The following is an 18,617-nucleotide window of genomic DNA, read 5'->3' as shown; positions in this document are numbered from 1 at the left end:
ACACTGGTGCCATCTGGTTTGTCACGTACATGGGTGTCATGCACCCTCTCTTATTCGTGCATTGCTCCTTTGTCTTTCTCAATAAATTAGGGATTAATCTTTCGTGGACGTGACAAACTTTTGCGCAAATTTGACTTCTGTGTAACCGAGATTAGGTAGGGACATACTTAGTGGCCAGGCTAACAGAGTTGGCAGATGATACAGCCACAAAAGGGACATAAATTGAATACATTTGGATGGCAATCCCTAAACAATATTCCGCATGGCTCTAGCTTTGGCTGATTTACCATTCATTCTGTGAAATAAGAAGAACACAGATAATCATTGAGGCCAGTCAGTTATCTTTGGTAGGAGTCAAAGTACTGGCAGCAATCAGCGACATAAAAATGCCCTCCATGGCAGCAATGCAGTTTATTAAGCTATTTTGTCAATAGGAGAATAAGTTGCATCTATTGCTCACCCTTTCACAGTCCAACCCCTCTGTGCCTCTCTCTCTCTCTTTCAATCCTCCTTTGTGATAACATATTACATGTGACAATCACAGGTGTCTGTTTCACAGACTTAAGTTTCCACCCGCAGTTATGGAAGAAGCCGTTTGTAATGACATAATGCTTTGTCTGAGGTGGAGACAAAAGGGGAAAAGCCGATTGAGATGCACTGAGGGTCTGAAGAGGTGAGACCCTGCAGTCTTCTTGGTCTTGGTATTGAAGCCACACTATGAACAAAGCAGTGAGGTGTGTGGACAAATAGTCATGTTGTGGCAAGGCATCTTGTCCTGTTTTATGCTACGTTCCACTATTCACCTCGTATTTGCATTTTACCCAGGCAGCGCTTGGTGAAATTCTAACTGCATAATAATTACATAATAACTAAGCTTTTGTTTGTCTGGGGTTCACAAAAAAAACAGCACTGTTTAGGTGCACCAGCTACTGTAGTTGATTGCAATTGAATTCCTCATAGTCCAGACCTGGGTGATTCTATCCTTGCTGTAGCCTGCAATAGCATCATCAGCATTGGACGTAATTGGCATTATGCAGCATGACCATGGTTCCACCTTCCTGCTGCTCAGTCTATAAACCCCCACGATGACATGACATTGTACATTGTCATACAGTGCCAAACTCTTTCATCTTACAGTAAACCAGTGTTCACAACTTTGCATTTGATGTCATATGTCACCTTTGCATTTGATGGTAATGGGGCAAAATCTGGTCAAGGAAACTTCAGGGGATTTATGGTACATTTCCAACCAGCCATCATCTGCAGTGGGATGGGGTTTACAACCGTACAGGGCGGACGTAAGAGCTGTGGAGAGGCTTCAGAGAGGCAGTAAAAAGGCCTGAGGCAGCCAGTTGAAGCAGCGTTAACAGCCCCCTCCTACCAGGTGTTTTCATTGCTATGGCATTTTGTTTTTCACTATCATTAGCTACAAGAGTGAGAGGAAGCCATGGTATACCTGAAGTATTTAATGTATGGCCTGACACATGAAAGGACTGGGAATATGATGTATGACATATGAAGCCCGGTGCACATTGGTGAAATGTGTGTTCAGTTTCAGTCCTGTTCAAGCCACGTTCTATCGTCTTGTCTTGTTGCTACTTTCATCTTGTCCTGTTTTAGTCACACTTTCATCTTGTCTTGTTGCTACAAAGAGTCATTGGTGAGAATATATGGCAGTGAGAGTTGTGCTGTCCTGTATAATGACAAAATAGCTATGTTCCTAGACAAAGGCAAAACGAAGAAATCTAACAGTGTCCTCATCTCGTCTCAGGTCCTGCTGCTTTCCACCAAACGTTGCCCCTGTCTGTATTCTAATTGGCCGTGGAATTATAGGTAATCACTGAGCTACTTGAAGCCACTCTCGCTCTCGACAAGCGACGGCTTCATCAGACCCGGGTGATGAGTCCTTTCCAGTTAGAATGGGCTCATAATTAGGGATAATAAGCTCACTTCAAGAAATACAGAACTGTCTGCTTTAACTGATCCTGTCCCTCCTCATCTCGTTGACTTCTTTTAGAGGGGCACTTGCGTAAATACCAGGCGAGTCTTGAACAAGATCACTGCTTTATTAAACAGCCACTGTTACAGCTGCCGGTCTGGAGCAGAAAAATAAACAAATGGTCAAATGACAGAAAGTGAGTGGTGTGTAAGTGATGACTAATTATTTCCCCCTGTTAGCATGTCAGAAAGGTGAGGAGAGACAGGTAAACGCAAAGCAGAAATTCAATATGACCTGCTTAGGCCACATATCACAGGACGACTTTGAGCCATTTCTGAGGATTTAACATGGTATTCATTACAATGTAAGCATACAAATGTACACTTAAAACCTGGGGGGTAGCCTACTTGACAAAGCAAGGGTTCAGAAAAACATCTGCAGGTTGCATTCTGTTCATATGCTGGTTTGAAATGACACCACACACAGTTAACATCACCTTCACACAAAAGAATGAGTGTAATGTATCATGGGGCAGGTTGTTACAAATTAGGCCACATAAACAGTCCCTGAAGGAGGGGACAGAGAGTGGAATGGTAACAATAGCTGAGGATCTGGAGGAAATGGTGGAGAGAAAGAACCACATGAATGGGATTATTTTCTCTGTCCACCTGAAGTGCTGTTAAAGACCATTGCATACAAATATTCATTATTGCTCTCTCTTGAAAACCACCAGAGCTGCATAAAGATCCAGATCATCAGTTCACAGCGACACTGTGATTTGTTTGACTGAGTAATAACAGGCTTAGTGTTCCATCCCCTCAGTGGAGGTGGTAAAATCAGGTAACCAGGTGTGAACTGAATCCGGCCCAGTGATCAGAGACTACAATCAGCTCGGCGCAAGAAGTGAGAAGTGTCATTGTCAATCGTCTCTCAAGATAAATGTTTTCTTCAATTCATGTCTTTAAGTCTTGCAAAATAGGAGGTCATTTTCACGCAACTAGGCAACTCGTTTTAGCCTGTGATCAGTCAAGGATGTTATCCAACTCAATCAAACTAACTCTCGCACTTTCTGGTTATGGTAGTGGATCTGAACCCCACGCCCTGCTGCGTAAATTAAGCCTGGCTGTGAGCTGAGACAGCTCGGTTCACCACAGCACTATACCAGAGTAGCATCCTATGGCTGACACACTCAGCCAGCCACACTACACCACTTCTCTCATCACACACACACACACACACACACACACACACACACACACACACACACACACACACACACACACACACACACACACACACACACACACACACACACACACACAGTCAGTATATCACTGCAGTCAAGAACATAATGCTGCATCCACACTCTCGGTCAGTTAAGATGTCTCTATCATTCTGATGTATTTACTATATGAATAGTACTGTATACTGTAAGAAAGTGCACATAAGAGACATTAGAATAAGTATGCTCTTTATTAAATGTATGCATCACCTCACTGCATATCGACATTCCTATTGAGTGTAACAGTGCAGCGCATGAGGTATTTTAATGTTTTGTGATAAAAGGAAATGTTAGGGAATGAACGTTATTTATAATAAGGGTTACATGGAGAAAATCAGACTTCTCTGAAAGAAAAATGGATGGCCTTCCATTCAACAAAATATATTTGACCTAAATCATCCCTGAATGCTTGAAAAAACAAACAAGTGACCCTTCCCTATAGAGCCCCGCATTGGAGGTGTCACAATACACATAAAACCTAGCAGTCAAACAGGGAAATGGTTCCAATCGTTTAGGCTTACTCTGGCGTGACATTTCGATTAGCATGTAAATCTCTCTCGGACAAGGTGACTTTTACAAATATATTCGGCTCAATTTACTCTCAGATTCACAAATGCTAATTCACATCAAAATAGACATCATGCAAGACTACAAATCCCTGCAAGCTCCTGCACGTCATCTCTAGCTGACACCTTTGCTAACAGGTATTGTGTCAATTTAAAACTTGCACAAGACAGTTCACAGAATTGTCATTTGAAAGAAATGTAGCCAATTTATTCATTACAACATTTTGCTAACATCAGAGAGTTAATGCGGAGATTCTTACCTTTGCCTCGATTTGGCAGTCTCATCCAGATCATCATGGCATTTGTAGTTTTTTATCATAGCCACATTAGCACCTAATTAGCATTTACTTTTGGCGAGGCACGAACAGGCGAATATATTTATAGTCACCAGATTTACACGGTTATCAGAAAAATGAATGATGGAAAAATTATTGGAACCATTTATTGTTTGACTGCTAGGTTTTATGGGTATTTTTACTCATACTGTGGTACTCTATACCCCAAATAATAATTAAAACCAAGCGGATAGCAGAGAACATGTCTTCCTTTTGCCCACACTTCTTGGACAGGCAACAGGGCTGCGGGCCAGAAGGTTGTGGGTTCACAGACCACTGTGGACAAGAGTAGGGGTGGAAAGAGCCCCTTTATAGTAAAAGTATTGCATTAATATATCATTGTATTTGCAGGTGAAAGAAAAAAAAAGGCTTTTATAAACACTTCTTGCAATTCTACGTAATATTCCACATTGGTGGACATTGCAGGCTAAGAATGGACAAAGTGATAGGAGAGATAAGCCTATGTGTTATCTTATCATATTTCTCCAATGCCAAATCAGTGTGTCTTTTTTGCAATGAAACTGTCCCTGTTTGCAAATAATTCAATCTGAGACTTCATTTAGGAATCTGAGCATGGTACTTTCAAAAGTTAGGCATATCCTTTCCACCCTAGACAGAGTAGGCCTACCAACTTAGAAAAATGTAAGCTTTAACTGCTGGCTTCTCTTCATCACTGGCTTCACCCAACGAGAGAAGGTCACAAGTGTGTCCCTAAAAGCTGTCTGGGTTTAAACACCTTCTATTGTGAAGGAAGTGAATAGCTTTAATCAATTGATAGTGACATAATTAGATTACCTCGCAAGCAAAGTCAGCCTCTGAATGTCAAAGAAACAAAACAATGATATCCCCATATCCATCAGTGTCACCACGTTGCCAGGTATTTTACAGCTTGTTTCTAGCATAAGCATTGCGGACCAAGGCACTGTTATAGATCAATGAATATAATCGGATCCGTTTAATTTTCTTCCAAATGTTCTTAAATCTTTAACTGTCATTTTCTCGAATAAAAGGTATGACTATTAGTCCTCCTGAGTGGCGCAGCGGTCTAAGGCACTGCATCACAGTTTTGCTGCGTCACTACAGCCTGTGGTTTGATCCCAACCGGCTGTGACCTGGAGTCCCATAGGGCAGCGCACAATTGGCCCAGCGTCGGGCGGGTTTGACCGGCAAAGGGGAGGGGGCTTTACTTGACTCATTGCGCTCTAGCAACTCCTTGTGGCGGGGCGGGCGCCTGCAGGCTGACTTCAGTTGAACAGTGTTTCCTCCGACACATTGGTGCAGCTGGTTAAGCGAGCGGGTGTTAAGAAGCGCGGTTTAGCGGGTCATGTTTCGGAGGGTGCATGACTTGACCTTCAACTCTCCCGAGCCTGTTGGGGAGTTGCAGCAAGGAGACAAGATCATAATCATGAAATTGGGGACAAAAACAGGGGTAAAAATGAAAAGGAAGGCTTATGGCATACCCCTTCAATTCAAGTCTTGGTTTTAACTTAACAGCCATTCACTGACATCGAGGTAGGCTATTTAAAGAGTGCATGGTGGGTGGAGGAATTGACCAACAATTCTATGGCTATAGCAGTCCATAGCCTAATTTTGTCTGTCAAATGGGTAGGCCTACCTGATTTCTTAAATAGGAAGAAATTGTTAGTTCACACCTGTTGTTAGTAAAGTCTAATTAAGTGAGGATGGTTTAAATGAATTATACCTACTCAAATGTATCTACTTTCAGCCCCATGAGTTGTCCATTTCCAATTGATTTTTTTTCAGCACCACAATGTAAGTTACTGGAATCTGGCTTATTGTGGGGTCAATAACTCTGATAAATACATCATGAAAGAAAAAAATATTGTTTTTAATAAATTAATTATAGTAGTAGCAATCTATCAAAGTTGACCTCCGGTCTTCCTCATCTTCGCGTTCTCCTCAAACTGAACAGAACATAGACTATTGGCCAGTCCGTGCAAAATATTTTTGGGGACTAGGCCTAATCAAATATTATTTTCCTCCAGGTAATCATTCTGTAAATATCAATCTGTCTTTTTTTAATCCAGCAGTATGCGACCTTGCATCCCATGCTGACTTTCCTCTGAAGCTAAGTAGGGTTGGTCCTTGTTGGTCTCTGGATTGGATGGGAGACCAGATGCTGCTGGAAGTGGTGTTGGGGGGTAAGTAGAAGGAACTCTTTCCTCTGGTCTAAAAAATATATAAAAATGATTGGGTGATTGGGGACATTTCCCTGTGTAGGGTGCTGTTTTTCAGATGGGATGTTAAACAGGTGTTCTGACTATCTGTAGTCACTAAATATCCCATGGCACTTATTGTAAGAGTAGGGGTGTCAACCCTGGTGTCCTGGCTAAATTCCCAATCTGGCCCTCATACCTTCATGGTCACCTAATCATCCCCAGCTTCCAATTGGCTCATTCATCCCCCTGTAACTATTCCCCAGGTCATTGCTCTAAATGAGAATGTGTTCTCAGTCAATTTATCAGATTTTTTTTTACATGTTGGGGTCATTATTGTCATACATGTGTTAGAACTGCTAATGCTGTGAGATGACCTTCACAGAGATACACCTGAAGTTTTTTAAATTGGAGATTTGCACTTTCTACATGCCACTCTACATGCTATGAGAAGAGTCAGATAATACAGAGGCTACTGCTTCTTTAAAAAAAGAAAAAAAAAGAGGCGGTGATGAGTGCAGAGAAAGTGGGATGGTACCATCATGAATATTAATCAAGTGATTTGTTCCTTAGAGACAGAGCGCAGCTGGATGTCACTGATTTGATTGAACTAGAGGACACCTCGCATCATAACAACTCATATAAAATCTAAAATCATATCTTAATAAGCACAACAACCTATTGAGTCGCGGGATGCATAACAAAATTATAGTTGAATAAGAGACAGCTCAGAACATAGTAGCCTAAAACAGCTGTTGTCATCGGTTTTTAACATTTTTCACTATTTACCTTCTATTGCTTTTGTGAAAATATATTTTATCATAGAGTTTAATTATAGTAATTGCACTTATGGACACCATTCTGGACAATTTCGCCCCGGATAAACTTTTCCCCAGTGCCAACCTGTTGGACCTTGAGGATTTGAATGAAGGGGATTTTCTCAACAATGTGGTAGGTGCAGATGTTATTTTTTCTATTCTACATATTATCAACACTAATCTTTACGCACATAGTGATTGACAAGCTGTAATGCAGCATAAATCGTGTGTCGCTGTTATTCCCAATATTTTTTAAATATATTATTCGGCTTGCATGCCCATAGCCTATGCAATTAATGCTTCAATGTCTACAGTGTCAGCAGTGTTCTTCTGTCTCGACTGTGATAGATGTGTTAATTACGCTGTAATAAACTGATTTATGGATGAATTAAGCTGTGAGACTACACTGCAAATATCCAATGCGCGTCAGAGAAAGTTGCTGGGTTCGTCACATGTGTGTCAGCAACGATTACGAAAGATAAACAGCCGGCATGTAGACTATTGCTGTTTTATTTGCTCAGCTGTGTAATTCAGCAAATTATCTTTCCCAATCGTGCCGGACCTAAAGTGGGCGTGTTAGCTGGAGTTGATCCTGCTCATGCATCCGGCTTCAGTGCGTTTGTAAAGACTGTTGTGACGTATGTGAAAACTATCACACTTTTATGATGGCCCTCAATAAATGACTCTGATCGAATTGAAGATAATTTAAAAAAACTTTTTTTTTTAAATTTCACCTTTATTTAACCAGGTAGGCTAGTTGAGAACAAGTTCTCATTTGCAACTGCGACCTGGCCAAGATAAAGCAAAGCAGTGTGACAGAGACAACAACACAGAGTTACACACGGAGTAAACAATAAACAAGCCAATAACACAATAAACAAGTAAATGACACAGTAGAAAAAAGAAAGTCTATATACAGTGTGTGCAAAAGGCATGAGGAGGTAGGCAATAAATAGGCCATAGGAGCGAATAATTACAATTTAGCATATTAACACTGGAGTGATAAATGATCAGATGATGATGTGCAAGTAGAGATACTGGTGTGCAAAAGAGCAGAAAAGTAAATAAAATAAAAACAATATGGGGATGAGGTTGGGTGGGCAATTTACAGATGGACAATGTACAGCTGCAGCGATCGGTTAGCTGCTCAGATAGTTGATGTTTAAAGTTGGTGAGGGAAATGAAAGTTTCCAACTTCAGTGATTTTTGCATTTAGTTCCAGTCACTGGCAGCAGAGAACTGGAAGGAAAGGCGGCCAAATGAGGTGTTGGCTTTGGGGATGATCAGTGAGATATACCTGCTGGAACGTGTTGTTATCATGACCAGTAAACTGAGATAAGGCGGAGCTTTACCTAGCATAGACTTATAAATGACCTGGAGCCAGTGGGTCTGGCGACGAATATGTAGCGAGGGCCAGCCGACTAGAGCATACAGGTCGCAGTGGTGGGTGGTATAAGGTGATTTGGTAACAAAACGGATGGCACTGTGATAGACTGCATCCAGTTTGCTGAGTAGAGTATTGGAAGCTATTTTGTAGATGACATCGCCGAAGTCGAGGATCGGTAGGATAGTCAGTTTTACTAGGGTAAGATTGGTGGCGTGAGTGAAGGAGGCTTTGTTGCGAAATAGAAAGCCGAATCTATATTTGATTTTGGATTGGAGATGTTTAATATGAGTCTGGAAGGGGAGTTTACAGTCTAGCCAGACACCTAGGTATTTATAGTTGTCCACATATTCTAGGTCGGAACTGTTCAGGGTGGTGATGCTAGTCGGGCAGGCGGGTGCGGGCAGCGAACGGCTGAAAAGCATGCATTTGGTTTTACTAGCGTTTAAGAGCAGTTGGAGGCCACAGAAGGAGTGTTGTATGACATTGAAGCTCATTTGGAGGTTAGTTAGCACAGTGTCCAAGGAAGAGCCAGAAGTATACAGAATGGTGTCGTCTGCGTAGAGGTGGATCAGGTAATCGCCCGCAGCAAGAGCGACATCATTGATATATACAGAGAAAAGAGTCGGCCTGAGAATTGAACCCTGTGGTTCCCCCATAGAGACTGCAAGAGGTCCGGACAACATGCCCTCGATTTAACACACTGAACTCTGTCTGCAAAGTAGTTGGTGAACCAAGCGAGGCAGTCGTTAGAAAAACCAAGGCTATTGAGTCTGCCGATAAGAATATATTCCTCATTTATTAGTTAAGTTAAATATTCAGCACATTTCACACAGGGATCAAGAGTAAATGTAACTGGAAAATGTCAAACTGTACCAAGACTAACAACCCCACCACAAAGAGATGGAGTACATCATTGTTACTAGGTGGTGGAAAACTGGACCAACCAATGGGCTATTGGAGAAATGGTGAGCAATCTGGAAAGGATCCCATTAGGCTTTAAATGTTCCATGATTACTCATTCTTCTGAGGAGAGAGTGGTGGTGGTTTGTATCTTTAACTACTCCCCAATGGGTCAACATTTAATCTAATCCAAACACCTATTGGACATAAAGAAGTGTAACTGGAAATGCTTCACACAGATGAATGGGAAATCATGTGACATAATGGCATTCACACTGAATCAGCACATCAGCTCAGCTAGTCATGCGCTTGGTACACTTGAGGATGAGGGTGTTGTCAAGGGGGATTTGACAGACTTATAATAGACCCAGATGTCCCTCCACATTCTCCCAGCTGTGAGGGTATGTATCAAGCCTGGCCCCTGGCCCTCAATGGCTTGATTGTGGTTGGAGGATTTCTAGGGGACAGCGACAGGGAGGAGAGGACCAGTCTGTCTTTAGTGTGAATACGTTCAGATTCTAGCAACTGACTGCCGTCTCAGTGCTGTGTGAGTGTGAATGAGGGCCTGTGTGTGTGCTGCGTGCACCCCTCACCGGTCTGCCACTGCTTCCCCCTGCACAGCCCTCTGTCGAAGCCCCTCTGTAGGCCCGAAGTGATGAGGCTCAGGCCGGGGCCTCTTCAAGTGAAAGAACCCTTTTATGCCTTTAAAAATTACAGCAAAATTACACACTGACAGCCTTGGAGGAAGGGTGGGGGGAGGCAAGTAATAGGCGGTGTTTGTTTTACCAACTATTATGGGGGTTTAAATATAGGTGGGTCATTTAAGGGTTTCAACTGTTTAGGTTTCTGTGTGCTACTTTTATATTTATAGCTTGGAGTTAGAATTTCAATGGCTGTCTTGGAGTTTTCGTATGCTGCTTTTGATGTCTCTCTTGCCAAGCACTTACCCTACATTTTAGGTAATTGCATGGGTGGGTAAATCAGATAAGCTGCAGGCTATTGTGTAGCTTTTAAGATCAGAGTGTGACCACATTAACTAGGATGCCCATGGGTGGAGATTTGCATATTCTTATGATGCATATTCTTTTAGAAATGTGTCAGAGGGTGTTCATTCCTTTTACATGGATTACAGCCTGTAATGACTTCACAGGTTATCTTCATATTTGGCTGGTCTGTTCAATCCCACTTTATTTGAATGATAAGAGAAATTCCTATCAGCTAAAAGGTCAGTAGCATACTGTAGTTGACTGCAGAAGTTAAATATTCACTTATATGGATGCACAGAATAGAACGGCACCTGCAAGTGCTGCACTGCAAGTGTGTGTCTGTGTGTCTGTGTGGAAGAGGGGGGATCCCAGCTGGCAGGTGACTGGCCGACACACCCGCGTCTCACACAAGCCAGCAGCAAGTTCTGCTCATAGGTGATGGAGCGTGACTGGGCATGCCATAAAAATCCAGCAAGTCAAGGCCTTGCAGTCGAGACACACTAATGTAGAGTGGGGGTGGAAAGGAGTTTTTGGCAGAGGGAGGAGGTAAAGGGATCAACTAGCTGCATTCCTTCTCACTAGGTTCCTACAGGGACTCATTGCACTGAGCTTTCTACTGCTGTTTTTGGAGCCAGTCCATCATGGATGGCTATGACAAAGTTATGTAATATTTAGAAAATTCCTGTATGCATGCAAAAGAAACCAGTCTACCAAAATGGCAGGCCACTGGCTCTAGTTCTTCACAATCATTGACACTTTCTGCTACATGTGTTCTCCGCTAAGGAGCGTAAACCCCTGCTACAGACTTCCACTTTCAAGTGGTCAATAAGGTGATTCTACTCTAACTTGATCAGGTGTGAGGGGAGGTAGTTTGATTGATACCCTCTGCTATCAATCAAGCATTGAATGAATTCAGACTAAATGCTAGTATATAATAGTCAGTCAGTGATTAGTTTTATTGCAGCCTGAGTTGCTTAAACCAAGAGGACATTGAATGTGTGGCCTAGTTACAGTTTTGACTTAAATCGGCTTAAAATCTATGGCAGGACTTGAAAATGGCTGTCTAGCAATGATCAACAACCAAATTGACAGAGCTTGAAAGAAAAATATAAGAATAATGGGCAAATATTGTACAATCCAAGTTTGCAAAGCTCTTAGAGACTTACCCAGGAAAAACACAGCTGTAATCTCTGCCAAATATGATTCCAACATGTATTGACTCAAGGGGTTGAATACTAATCTAATCAAAATATATTAATATTTTATTTTCTATGAAAACTATTTTTGGGGGAATTTTTCTTCCACTCTGACATTGCAGAGACATTGCAGAGACATTGTGTAGATATTTGACAAAAAAAGACAATTAAATCCATTTTAATCCCATTTTGACAAAATCTAAGGGTATGAATACTTTTTGAAGGCACTGTACTGTATATACCAGGGCTGTCCAACCCTCTTCCTGGAGAACTACCATCCTATGGCTTTTCAGTCCAACCCTAATTTAACACACCTGATTCTACTAATTAGCTGCTCAACAAGACCTTAAGTAGTTGAATCAGAACTGCTAAATTAGGGTTGGACTGAATACCTACAGGACAGTAGATCTCCAGGAAGAGGGTTGGGCAGCCCTGGTATATACTGATTAGAGGTCGACCGATTAATCGGAATGGCCGATTTAATTATGGCCGATTTCAAGTTTTCATAACAATCGGAAATCGGTATTTTTGGACACTGATTTGGCCGATTTTTAAAAATATGTATATGTATACATTTTTACACCTTTATTTAATCTTTATTTAACTAGGCAAGTCAGTTAAGAACACATTCTTATTTTCAATGACGGCCTAGGAACAGTGGGTTAACTGCCTTGTTCAGGGGCAGAACGACATTTTTACCTTGTCAGCTCGGGGATTCAATCTTGCAACCTTACAGTTAACTAGTCCAATGCTCTAACCACCTGATTACATTGCACTCCACGAGGAGACTGCCTGTTACGCGAATGCAGTACGAAGCCAAGGTAAGTTGCTAGCTAGCATTAAACTTATCTTATAAAAAAACAATCAATCAATCATAATCACTAGTTAACTACACATGGTTGAATATATTACTAGTTTATCTAACGTGTCCTGCGTTGCATATAATCGATGCGGTGCATATCGTTGCTCCAATGTGTACCTAACCATAAACATCAATGCCTTTCTTAAAATCAATACACAGAAGTATATATTTTTAAACCTGCATATTTAGCTAAAATAAATCCAGGTTAGCAGGCAATATTAACCAGGTGAAATTGTGTCACTTCTCTTGCATTCATTGCATGCAACAGTTTGGGCCGCCTAATTTTCCAGAATTTTACGTAATTATGACATAACATTGAAGGCTGTGCAATGTTACAGGAATATTTAGACTTATGGATGCCACCCGTTAGATAAAATACGGAACGGTTCCATATTTCACTGAAAGAATAAACGTCTTGTTTTCGAGATGATAGTTTCCGGATTCGACCATATTAATGACCTAAGGCTCGTATTTCTGTGTGTTATTATGTTATAACTAAGTCTATGATTTGATAGAGCAGTCTGACTGAGCGGTGGTAGGCACCAGCATGCTCGTAAGCATTCATTCAAACAGCACTTTTGTGCGTTTTGCCAGCAGCTCTGCTGTTTTTGACTTCAAGCCTATCAACTCCCGAGATTAGGCTGGTGTAACCGATGTGAAAGGGCTAGCTAGTTAGTGGGGTGCGTGCTAATAGCGTTTCAAACGTCACTCGCTCTGAGACTTGGAGTAGTTGTTCCCCTTGCTCCGCGGCTTTTGTGGAGCGATGGGTAACGATGCTTCGAGGGTGGCTGCTGTCGATGTGTTCCTGGTTCGAGCCCAGGTAGGGGCGAGGAAAGGGACGGAAGCTATACTGTTACACTGGCAATACTAAAGTGCCTATAAGAACATCCAATAGTCAAAGGTTCATGAAATACAAATGGTATAGAGAGAAATAGTATAAAAACTACAACCTAAAACTTCTTACCTGGGAATATTGAAGACTCATGTTAAAAGGAACCACCAGCTTTCATATGTTCTCATGTTCTGAGCAAGGATCTTAAACGTTAGCTTTTCTTACATGGCACATATTGCACTTTTACTTTCTTCTCCAACACTTTGTTTTTGCATTATTTAAACCAAATTGAACATGTTTCATTATTTATTTGAGGCTAAATTGATTTTATTGATGTATTATATTAAGTTAAAATAAGTGTTCATTCAGTATTGTTGTAATTGTCATTATTACAGATACATTTTAAAATTCGGCTGAATAACCGGTATCAGATTTTTTTGGCCCTCCAATAATCGGTATCGGTATCGGCGCTGAAAAATCATAATCGGTCGACCTCTAATACTGATGTGTGTCTGTCATGGAAGGATCAATAAAGAGATACGTGACAAACTAAGATGTCATGAGAAAGATTAATAAGCATTCACGGTGCTAGCGAGTATCAGCCCTTCAACTTTGTCTCTGAGGTGAATATCAAAGGCGTGGTGGTGCCTTTCAGTCAAGTGCAGAGCACACACCCTGGAAATAAGCTCTAACCTGTGGTAGTTGCAGGCTGTGATCAATTTAGAAAGCATGTACTGTCAAACCAGTTAGTGTTTTATCTTTGGTGATGGTGCGTGTCTCTTATATTGTCCTCACTGAATTGTTAAAAATGCCGGTCATTCTTGTTTTTTTTTTAAAGCGTGCCCATGTCTATTGCTCTTAGAAGAAAAACAAATCTGTAGGCCCATGAAAATGTGAATTATAGAACATCTTAGAACTAGACATTATGTGGTTTCTATCAATATTCATTTGAAATAGATTACATTATAGAGCCTCCAGCTATTTTATGGGCCTTTCCGAAATAGTATATTGATTTCGACATCTGAGTAATAGGAGCTTCCACAAATTTTGAACTGGACCAAGTTCTGGTGAGCCTATAGCCTGTTTTCAGGGAAGTTCTCATGTACTTTATCTTATATCGACATGAGTATTTCCTTCACCCATTTCCTTCTCATCACTTCCTTGAAGGTATTACTTTGTTTATCATCGTGTAATAAGAGGATAATGCCCATTGTAGTTGAAGTACCCACCCATCCTCCAAGCTTACAAAGAGTCATATATCTGCAGCATTGTATCAATCTGTTGCAGGTTATTTTCACACTGGTATGACATTTTTAGGTCACCTTATGAATGTTATCCTTGGTGGTTTCCGACTAACCGAAATGGTACTAATTGGAGCTGTGAGTTGTTTGGCTTATTGAGTAGATATGTATAATTAATCTATTTTATTTTGTATGAAAGGCTGGTGGGCAGTTTTCTCAGTCTGTAAATCAGTCCTCTGTTGAAGTCTCTGGCAACCAGCTCTGTAACTGAAACAGCAGAACAGAAGAAGCCAGACTTAATCTGGAACACATTGTTAGGATGGAGCTTTCAGGGATAGATTTCAGGGAGAGGCTTTCAGGAGACATAGCAGGGACAGTTCTAGGCAAGTCTTTTTGTCATATCCACCTACACATCTCTATTGGAGCAGTAGGACTGGCTATACCTGTCAGACAAAACCTGTCTGAAAATCCACTTTCCATATAAGCAACCAAATTAATTCAATTAGTGATGTGTAGACCTTACCGTGAAATACTTACTTTACAAGCCCTTAGCAAACAGTGCAGTTCAAGAAATTAAGAAAATATTTACAAAATAAACAAAAGTAAAAAGTTATAAAAAGTAACACAATAAAATAACAATAACGAGGCTATATACTGTTACTGAGTCAATGTGCGGGGATACAGGTTAGTTACAGGTTAGTCACAATGTGACAGGTTAGTCACAGGTAGGTCACAATGTGACAGGTTAGTCACAATGTTCGGGGATACAGGTTAGCTACAGGTTAGTCACCTTTGAATGACTGTCATACTGATATGAATTGGATTCAAATATAACAGTTGGATTCCTGTTCCCTGACCCATTTCAACCACAGTTCATTCATACCTTGCCTCGCTGGTTCTCTCAGACCGAGTCAACATTGTAGACTGGTGTTAACCTTTGCTGGAACAAGGCTGTAAATTCTTTCAAAGCTTCCAATGGTGGGGATCCTCCCCTTTTTTTTGCCTAAAATGATATACCCAAATCTAACTGCCTGTAGCTCAGCCCCTGAAGCAAGGATATGCATATTCTTGGTACCATTTGAAAGAGAACACTGAAGGTTGTGGAAATGTGAAAGTAATGTAGGAGAATATAACACAATAGATCTGGTAAAATATAATACAAAGAAAAAATAACCGTTCTTTTGTATTTTTTTGTAACATCATCTTTGAAACGCAAGAGAAAGGCCATAATGTATTATTCCAGCCCAGGTGCAATTTAGATTGTGGCCACTAGATGGCAGCAGTGTATGTGAAAAGTTTTAGACTGATCCAATGAACCACTGCATTTCTGTTCCAGATTTTGTATCAAGGCTGCCCAAATGTGCCTTTTCATGTTCAGAATTCTGCACTCTCCTCAAACAATAGCATGGTATTCTTTCACTGTAATAGCTACTGTAAATTGGACAGTGCAGTGAGATTAACAAGAATTTAAGATTTCTGCCAATATCAGATATGTCTATGTCCTGGGAAATTTTCTTGTTACTTACAACCTCATGCTAATCGCATTAGCTTATGTTAGCTCAACCGTCCCGTGGACAGGACACCGATCCCAAATAAGTTTTTTTAAGAAGATAGTACTTGAAGTTCAGACTAGTCAATTAAGTGTACTAAGGTCCATTATTAGTCTCAGGAAGTGCAACTGGCTGTGAGAAATTGTCATCGTCTTGAGTGGGAGTCAATGGGAAAAGCAGCAACTAAATTACAGACTGCAGGACCAAGCTGAGCACAGGAAATTGGGGACAAACAGTCAGAGAGGGAATGGTTGTGACTGTGAAGTTGCAAGCTGAAGATAATATTGAGAAGTGATTAAAGTGACTTGAGTTTTGCAGTCCATTTGGTTGGCCACAGATGCCACAGCAAAGTAGAACTCCAGACTCTCAGGACCCTGGAGCCTCAGTGAGAAGGTGATCCCCCCTCAACAATAATATTTTCTGGGCTTCCTCTAATCTATCACAGACTCTAAATGGATCCAAACAATCCCTTAAAGGTCAGGAAACCAGTCAGAGTGTGACACAGAAGCCTGTCTCTAGTGGTTGTGGTTTTCAAACCTCTCTGCTTGCTAAAGAAAGCATCTGCACTGAAATGAAGAAACCAGGCCTTTCCACTCAGGGAACATGGGGGATGGGAGCTCATAGGTCTACTCTATACTTTAGGGTGCTCCCTCGCTGCTCATGCAGAGGGAAATTCAGGCCATGGGACTTCTGACTGCTGCCTCAACACTAGATGAATAAATGAAATGTTGGACTCAGTGAGGAGCAGGAGTCAGTGAGTGTCAAGTCTGGTTGATTTGAGAGCTTTGGAAATACCAGTGATTACACGCGTAATACAGTATGTCAAGCAGTATGTAAATTGTGTCTATTACACATATGTCTTTTCGCTGGAGATCGTTGTAATTCTGATTTTAAACGGAAGGGCTACTTCCAAATGTCTTCCTCAAACAGCAGGTAGTAGGTGAGAATCAGGGGACACATTCAAAACCTCCCTGTACCTTTATCCTAAGGGCTTCAGGTGTGTACACTTTAGAATTATGCACATCAATTGTAAGTCGTTAAAAGCATCAGATGCAAATCAGGCTCATCTTGCAGCATCTGGTCCAATTTGGGAGCCAGCGGCAATGTGACAAGAGAAGACATGTGACCAGGCCCTTAAAGTTGCAGATGTGAACATTTGGATGCAGCAGTCTCAAGTACTAATGTTTGCACGCAACTTAAGAGGTTTTCAATGGGAGGTCAGATTAGGTCAAGCTGTCAAAACTTTACGGATCACAGCTGATTTGAACGCGCACGCTTTTCGCTTGTAATTTCCTCCTCGCTTGTACTAATGTAGCGCGTGTCTTCTAGATAGTCTTCCTGTATGTCAAACTTAACATAGTCCAGATCATAACAGTCATATTGTGCTCATCTTTTCTGTTGATTTTCAGTTTTTTAACTGCATCCTTAAGCACAATTCTTCAAATAATAATTGTTCTTATAAGAACAAACTGTATTAACTGCTGCTTCGATTCTTCATCTTCTCACAGCAACAAGGGCAAATCTCCAGAGCGGCCACAATTGAACTGCATAACAGCCATTCCTGAAGATCTGAGAGTCTAGCAGCTTTCTTGGCTTGGGTCCCCGGCCAAAACTTTTATTGGCCGATTTATTTTTCCTTTTACAAACGCACATTTTCTCCTGCTGCTGAGCTTCTCCATGCGAACCTTGCACTCCAGTTTTCCTTCTGCAAGCGCCTGGCTAATTTGCATGCGTTGCTCTGATTGGTCACAGAGCTGACATAGTATTTGTATCACCACAAGCAATGCTGAGAAGCACATTGGTATTACCATGAGCTGCTTGACTTCAGTGCAGCGTCTACTGCATAGACATTTATTTATGCTTTCTTTTCACCAAATGTGATACTGTGTGCCAGGAGAGAGTGCAATACTTGATATGATTATGTCTTGCTAGGAATACTAGCACCACTTCAATGACAAGAGGGTAGGCTTATAGGGCTTATTTAGTGTGTGGTAGAATGTCTAGATTGTTTCAGATAGATATGGTAACTTTCCACCCCTTCTGAACAAGCCAAACAAAACACTTTCCTTGTTTCCAATCACAGTTAGTACAATACTCCCAAGAAATCTGTACATTTATCCCTGTGCCTGTGGTTTCTAAAAATACAATATTTGGTTTCCAAATCCATAACTGCAGTGGTGCTAACATTTTTGGCATCTATTATCATAGTTGGCTTTAAAGGGCAAAGCGTTTAAACGGGCTGCTAGGTATCTGCACAGACAATGCTCTGGAGCCTGATTGCTCAGGCAGTGATGTAGAGTAGGGAGTCGAGTTGCTCTGGAACATTTTAACCTCTTCGGTTCCCTATAGCATAGTGGTCTATCTTCCTCTCTCTCAGCCACAGAGAGTTTTAATGAGAGGTCTTCCAGAAAGAGTAGCACCCAGCAGCCCTTCCCCCTCTATGGGGCTTCCTGTCTGTCCAGACCTGTACCAGCTGCCCCAGCTGGAGAGATGGGCCGGCGAGGGCTGAGGGAACATCTGGGGTAGCAGAAAGGGTCTTTTCTCCA

General features: G+C 41.4%; 1 protein-coding gene across 1 annotated transcript in view; it reads left to right on the top strand.

Annotated features, from left to right (window-relative positions):
• The first annotated feature begins 6,894 nt into the window (after positions 1 to 6,894).
• Positions 6,895 to 18,617, top strand: part of LOC139411321 (cyclic AMP-responsive element-binding protein 3-like protein 1) — a 28,454-nt gene continuing 16,731 nt past the window's right edge. Inside the window, exon 1 of the mRNA XM_071157542.1 lies at positions 6,895 to 7,250. Within this exon, the coding sequence (XP_071013643.1) occupies positions 7,149 to 7,250 (102 nt within the window). The 5' untranslated portion in view covers positions 6,895 to 7,148. The remainder of the gene's footprint in view (positions 7,251 to 18,617) is intronic.

The sequence above is a fragment of the Oncorhynchus clarkii genome, chromosome 6, assembly GCF_045791955.1.
Source record: "Oncorhynchus clarkii lewisi isolate Uvic-CL-2024 chromosome 6, UVic_Ocla_1.0, whole genome shotgun sequence".
NCBI lineage: Eukaryota > Metazoa > Chordata > Actinopteri > Salmoniformes > Salmonidae > Oncorhynchus > Oncorhynchus clarkii.
Note: the sequence above shows the minus strand (reverse complement) of the source record. Positions and strands in the feature narration are given on the sequence as shown.